Source organism: Podarcis filfolensis, assembly GCF_964270895.1.
Source record: "Podarcis filfolensis genome assembly, chromosome: 12".
In the NCBI taxonomy this organism is placed as follows: Eukaryota; Metazoa; Chordata; class Lepidosauria; order Squamata; family Lacertidae; genus Podarcis; species Podarcis filfolensis.
The window spans coordinates 36,756,402-36,762,897 of record NC_139614.1 but is presented as its reverse complement, the minus strand read 5'-3'; the positions used below and the strand labels follow the sequence as shown (position 1 = coordinate 36,762,897).

The 6,496-nt window shown below is 53.2% G+C and overlaps 1 protein-coding gene across 1 annotated transcript; it reads right to left on the bottom strand.

Annotated features, from left to right (window-relative positions):
• Window positions 1-2,151, bottom strand: LOC310746403 (pancreas transcription factor 1 subunit alpha-like; the record flags this gene model as incomplete). Its single annotated transcript, XM_083580121.1, has 2 exons — window positions 1-306; window positions 1,476-2,151. 2 exons carry the CDS (start codon window positions 2,149-2,151, stop codon window positions 104-106), a joined length of 879 nt encoding a protein of 292 aa, XP_083436247.1. The 3' UTR covers window positions 1-103.
• Window positions 2,152-6,496: the final 4,345 nt, after the last annotated feature.

The window sequence follows — 6,496 nt, the reverse complement described above, 5'->3', positions numbered from 1 at the left end:
AATACCTTTCTGTAAAGTACCTTTGAAAAATAAACGCCTTTAAGTACAAATGTACATTGGTAATAAAGATTATTGATATTTACAACCCAGTAACTTTCACATTTCATGCTACAAAGTCAAAGGGGGGTTCATTTTCTACGTTGTTTAGGGAAGGCTTGCTGTTTAATTTCCTAGGGTCTTCAGGGGTCCACACTTTAGCAGTCCTAATAATGTTTTGTTCCTTCAGCTGTTTCTCGTCAGTCCAGGAAAGAGAATGCCCAGCCAAAGGAGGAAGCCCATAATCCGGGTCGCTTGGAGAAGGTGATCCTGGAGGAAAAGAGAGGAAGAGGGGTGAATCACAATCGCAATATTCTCACCGAATACAGGGAAGAATCAACACCTGCGCCAAAGCGCCCCGTTTTCTCTCTAGGCTATTGTAGCGCAGGACAGCAGCAGGTGCTCTGGCTAACCTTGGCGTTCAACGCCTGTTGCACGCAGCGGCAACGCACACCGCCATGCGGTTATCTATCTATCTATCTATCTAATATAGAGAGAACTCTTAATATCTGCATCCCAATTCCCCCCAAAAAGGTATTTTCTCCACCCGGACTGCTCCCGAGTGCTTGGAGGAAAACACCGACTAGGAAGCGCATTCCTTTAGAGTGCGGAAGGGGTTAGAAGAAACTTTTAGCATAGCACGTAGGAGTCTCCCTTGAACCTGCCAGATTTCTAAATCTTTTCCTAACCACAATGAGGCGCCTTGTATTCGCGCAAAAGGCGCATATGCCTGTGCTACTCCGTAGGACGAGCCCTCCTGAAGCTAGGGCGCGCACATGAATTCGTGCGCTCGCTTGGCCGCGCGTGTGGGGTGTGTGTGTGAGTGAGTGAGTGTGTGTGTGAGAGAGAGATATGCCTAGTCGTGGCGGCGATTCCTTTCCAACCTCTAGTTGTCTAGACCTGAAGAGTTTGCGGGTGCGGACGAGAGGAGCGCACTTTAGAAACAGCCAGCGCCTGCTGTCTCCCCGAGCGTGCGCTCCTTCCTCTTTACCTTTCCGGGACGGCTTGCATTTGCGTCTGTGTACAACAAATGTGCCCGGGTACGTGCGGGCGAGAATTTCTGCGCGCGCGTTTGCGGGTCTCCCCGCGTGTGAAAACGCCAACCCGAAAAGTCCGAGAGTGGGTGCTGTTGTTGGGTATGTTTGCGTGCCAGGGTTGGCTCGTGCGCCCATGGGAGGGAGGGAGGAAAAACGTGTGGCAGAGTGTGAGAGGAGCTTAAGGTGGGGTTTTCAGGGGTGGGTGATGCCAGCGGGTACATGTCTTCCGGGGGGAGAAAGCGAGGCAAACCCGAGCGCAGCGCGAGAACTAGCCTGCGAGGGCGCCTGCGTCTTGAGGCGCGCGCCGGAGCGCCTTTCCGAGAGAGCCACCTTAGCGCAGGAAGCGCCTTCCTTCCCCGGCCAGCGCGCGCGCCTCTCTCGGAGGGCGGCGCCCGCACTTACTTGTCCCGCGGTGGCAGATGATGACCTTCTTGGGCTGGCAGGGGCTTTGGGTGCCGGCGCCGCGCAAGGGCAGGTCGGACTGGACCAGCTCGCTGAGGAAGTTGATGTAGCCGATGGCGAGGCGCAGCGTGTCCACCTTGGAGAGGCGCTTCTCGTAGGGCAGCGTGGGGATGTGCGAGCGCAGCCCCTCGAAGGCGTCGTTGATGGACTGCATCCGCCGCCGCTCGCGCACGTTGGCCGCCTGACGCAGCTGCTGCAGCTCGGCCTCGGAGCGCACCCGGCGCCGGCGCCTCGCCGCGGCCGCCGCGCTCAGCGCCTTCAGGCCCGCCCGGGGCGACGCCGCGCTGCCGCAGCACTCGGCCCCGAAGCTGCTCGACGACGGCGAGGACGGCGGCGAGAAGGACGACGAGAAGCTGCCCGCCGCCCCCTCGCAGCAGAAGGCGCCCTCCGGCTGACCCCCGGGCCCGGCGCCAACGCAGGCCCCTCCGTCGCCGCCGGCGCGGTAGCAGGCCTGGAACTGAGGCGACAGGAAATCCACGTCGGCCTCCAGCAGCTCGTCGCCTTCCAGGGGGTCGCGGGACGACTGGTCGGTGAAGAAGTCCTCGTCGTCGAAGTAAGGCGCTGAGGTAAAAGAGTCCAACCCCGCGGGGAAGTGCTCCAGCAACACCGCCTCCATGGCGGGCTTCTTTCCCGCCTGGCGGGACACTGTCCAGCAGGGAGCGGGCCGAGGCCAGGCGCCGCCGCCGTCTCCTTCTCCTCAGCCCCCCGCCTCGGGCTCCTGCGGCGCCTCGACTTGCCGCGACTCCTGCCTCGGGCTTTCGCGCGCGCTCTCTCCCCAGAGGGAGGCTGCGGACTTACACGAGCTGAGGGCTGGCACGCGAGGATTCTTATAACTACAACCGCAGGCGCGTGCCATTAACCAACAGCGACAGCCAATCGGAGCTCGGCCAGGCGGAGGTGGAGGGGGGCAGTGGAGGGACCCCGCGGTAAAGGAGGAGGAGGGGGTCGCGCACACCTAGACGGCTCCTGGGCAGGAGGCGGGGCCGGCGGGGGAGGAGGCCGGCGCGCGCGCTCTCTCCTGCCACTCTCCAGTTAGCGCTGCCTGCTGCCCGTCGCCGTCTCTTTTGCGCAGCGGATGGTCCAATGGGGCGCTGGTTTGTGGGAGCTACAGGTGCACGTCCGCCGCGCCGCGGGGAAGGCCACGGGACTGGCAGGCAGCGCGGTGCCATTGTGCCTCTGCTGCTGGAGGGCCGCAAGGAAAACGCTCAGCAAAAAGCCAACGCACTTGGCTAGCCCACCTTCTTTGCCAAGGAGCCCAACCAACAACGCCCCCTTGCCTCTCCGAAAGCAGGATCCTGCCCGTGGTGTCTTTATTAGCCGGTAGAAGCCAGACGACTTTGCGCCGCAAGCGCGCAAATGAACACCAGGAAACCTTTGGGAATGTCATCAACGTGGGCGCAGAACACCAGTCCCTTAAACCTAGACGCTGTGAACTCCGATCTGGAGCATTACACCAGGGGGAAAATCCTGACCATTCAGAGAATGGTTTGTTTTTTTAAAATGTCAATGTTGCTTTATTTGAATTAGTTTCTACTTAACCATGCGATCACACTCATAAGAAAAGGAGGTTAAGAGGGAGGCCTCCCCTTTCACTCACTTTATGAAACTGGAAAGTCTCGCCCACTTTGCTGACTGTGAGTGTGGATCCACCAAGAGTGGTTACTGCGAGTCAGTAATCCGGGGTAAAAGATTGCAGATGCCTGCGTTCGGGCTGCAAAGTAAGAGCAAGTGAAATTAGTGGGGAGTAGTTGAAGATGCGCAGGTGTCTACTCAGAAAGAACCCCGTTGGGGCCAAGGGGATTTTCTACCCACCGTAAATCAAACAACAAACGAGAATAGAGGAATGAAGCCGGTGACCGAGAGTTAGGGCGGAGGGAGCGAGGAGTGAAACTGCGCAAGAAATGAGCTTTAGGTTGAGATATGGGACAGGGCATTTCCCAAGCAATGAGGCTGAGTTTCCAGGTCTATCGCCATAACTGCCTCCTCGATAATTTAATACAGAATGAATTTCTTCTGGTTTTGCACTGGCCTGCAATTTTGGACAATATCCAATTACTCAGCTGAAAACAGAGATCAAAGAACACGAGGCATACTTTTCAAAACGAGTTTCCTCCCGTTATTGTTGTTGTTGTTGTTTTACAAAATGTAAATATTTCACTATGTACACTCCATCACATCTCTCCACGCCTATTTATTTGTTTGTCTGTTTGCTAACCTATCTTTCTCCCCGAGGGAGCCCAGGGTGGCAAATAGCATTAGAAATGAGACAAACATTTAAAAACTATTTTAAACCTTTTAAAAAATGTTAATAACATGGGAAACATACACTCACACAGTTAATAGTTTCAAGGCTGCCAGAAACAGCATCTCCCAGCTGCCACATGCCAGGGCGAACAGACACGTTTTAAAGTTAGCATAAGAAGAGTCCTGCTGGATCCTTAGTCCAGCATCCTATTCTCACAATGGCCAACCAGAAGCCTAAAGGGGAAACCCCCAAGCAGGACTTGAGCGCAATAGCATTTTCCCTCTCTGTGGTTTGGAGCTACGGGTTTTGGGAAGCATTCTGTCTCGCACTCTGGAGGCAGATCACAGCCATCGTGACTAGTAGCTACCGAGAGCCTACCTACTCCGCCATGAATTTGTCTAATCTCTAGGCAAGAGACAGGGAAGTTGTGGGCATCCGGATGCTGTGGACTCCAACTCCCATCATTCCTCATCATTTGCAATGGTGGACGGGGCTGATGGGAGTTGGAGTCCAACAAAAAAAAAAACATTGGAGTGCCACAGCTTGCCCATCCCTGCTCCAGGACAACTTGCACTCTTTAGTTCTGCCCGCCTCCAAACACACCACGAGCACCAGGAAGGGCGTTTTCCAGCCCTTGCGCTCCTGTCCCTACTGGGTAATAGCGGCTGCTATAGTATTGGGGTTGGTAGCCATCTGGGACTATCTACTGCGCTTGGCAAAGGATTTGATGGTGGTGGTGGCGGCGGCGACATGTCTTGACAACGAGGTAGTAGGAGAGTAACTAATCCGCCTGAAGTGACTTTGTGCAAGCACCTCTGCTCCCACGGCACGCACAGATCTATATAGTTCTATGCGCATTGGAGAGAGGTCAGTAAAGCTGAACCACGATTTTGCCTGCCCTTTAACAATAACAACCGAAGCGTGGGTTGATTGGCTTGCATTGTGAGCGTTTTCATGACACCCGAAGTTAAGGACATCTTTCCCCTAATACATCAGACCAAATTACATCAGCTCCTTGTGATTGGGTGTTTATCGATTTTTAAACATATCGGATTTTTACTCTCCCCACCCTTTGTCATCTGCCTTCTACTCCTCTTAAATTCAAACCCTAAGTTGCAGCGAACGTTTCCTAGCTTCCCCGCCCCCCTCCCGGCTGATGAAAGACTTGGGGATTCTGAACCTGGCCAAAATGTCATCTTACGGAGCAATGTTTTCTGCCCTTAAAGCTGTGCAATGTCTCCCACTCTAACCTTAAACACAGTTAGCGCGGAAATAGAGAAGCACGCAGGTGTCTGCATACAGCCTCTGTTGCTGAAGAGTAAGTCCTTTCTCTCTCAGATTGGTAAAGAGCTACCTCGTGTCGTGAGAACCGTCGGGGCGATCGCTGTGCTGCGAGAGCGCTAGACAAATTGCGCCTGATAATATTAAGTCTGTTTTGGATTCTGAGTAATACTACACTGAGCCTTTTCCCCATTTTTGCTGAATTTTGTAGGATCTCCGAGTGTTTGTGTTTAGAATAGGGGCTCCAGGGGTATTACTGCTGGAGGTAAATCACGCGCGCGCGCGCGCACTTTACGGGAAGCGCCTTTTGCACAGTGCAGAAATACAGATAAGAGGCAGCGCTTCTCTCGGTCCATGCAGTGCAAAGCTAAGGGCAGAAGGGTAATGAATGACCAGACTTCAAAGCCTTTCACAAACCGCGATAACACGGGGGAAAAACTCCGGAGAATAGACCGGCACGGCAGCGAACAAAGGCTTAATTCTTGGAACGTCCTGGATCTTGCACTAATCTATTCGAAAAAGAGGAGAGGAAATAAAAAACATGGTAAGGGTGAAAGCGTTCGTGGATTGATCAGCGCTTTGAATCGATTCGTTCATTCATCACAGATTATCAGTGTGAACTGCAATTGGAGCTGCTCCCGCGGTTTATACGTTTAGTGAAGAATGCATGTGCGCCCTTCGATGGGGACAATCCTTTTAAGATTACTCACCAAGTCACAAGTTGCCTTCTGTCTCCACCCACCCCCGGACCCCCGCAGTGTCTAGCTTGGCTTACTCTCTCCAGCTACCTACTTTGCATGTGTTACCTTGACCTTTTGGAACACTTACATTTAGTGTGGCTAATTTGTATGGGGCTCTCAAACCAGCCTAGAGGCTTTCTCTGCCCTAGAGGTAGTTGCCCTTAATCCCAGCAGTGGAGATAAATTTGTGGCTCTTCAGTGTTGTGATGGGTCTAACCACTGGATAACATGGAAAAAAAATATCACAAAGCATGTGCGCAATGAAATGGACTGGGATCTTGGAGACCTGAGTTCATGCCCACTGCTGCTATTTGTGTGTTCCTGGGCAAGTGTTTTTTTCCAGATGCAAGTTCCCATCTTTAAAAGTAGAATGATAACTAGTTGTCCCTGTGCTGGTGAGCCACACTATAAAAATAGTCAAGCACGTTATAAATGAAATATGCTCATATACATGTAATGAATTGTAGCATAAACACTTCCAGAATGCACACAACCTCCCTCATGCAATCCTGTTCCTCCTTTGTCTTTCTAACTGGCAGGCAGTAAGGTTTGGAGTCAGGGATGGGGAACCTGTACAGATTTTATTGGACTACAACTCCCACAATCCCTGGCTATTGGCCATGCTAGTTGGGGCTGACAGCAGTTGGAATCCAGCAACCTCAGGAGGATCGCAGGTGTCTGGCCTCTTCAGCAGC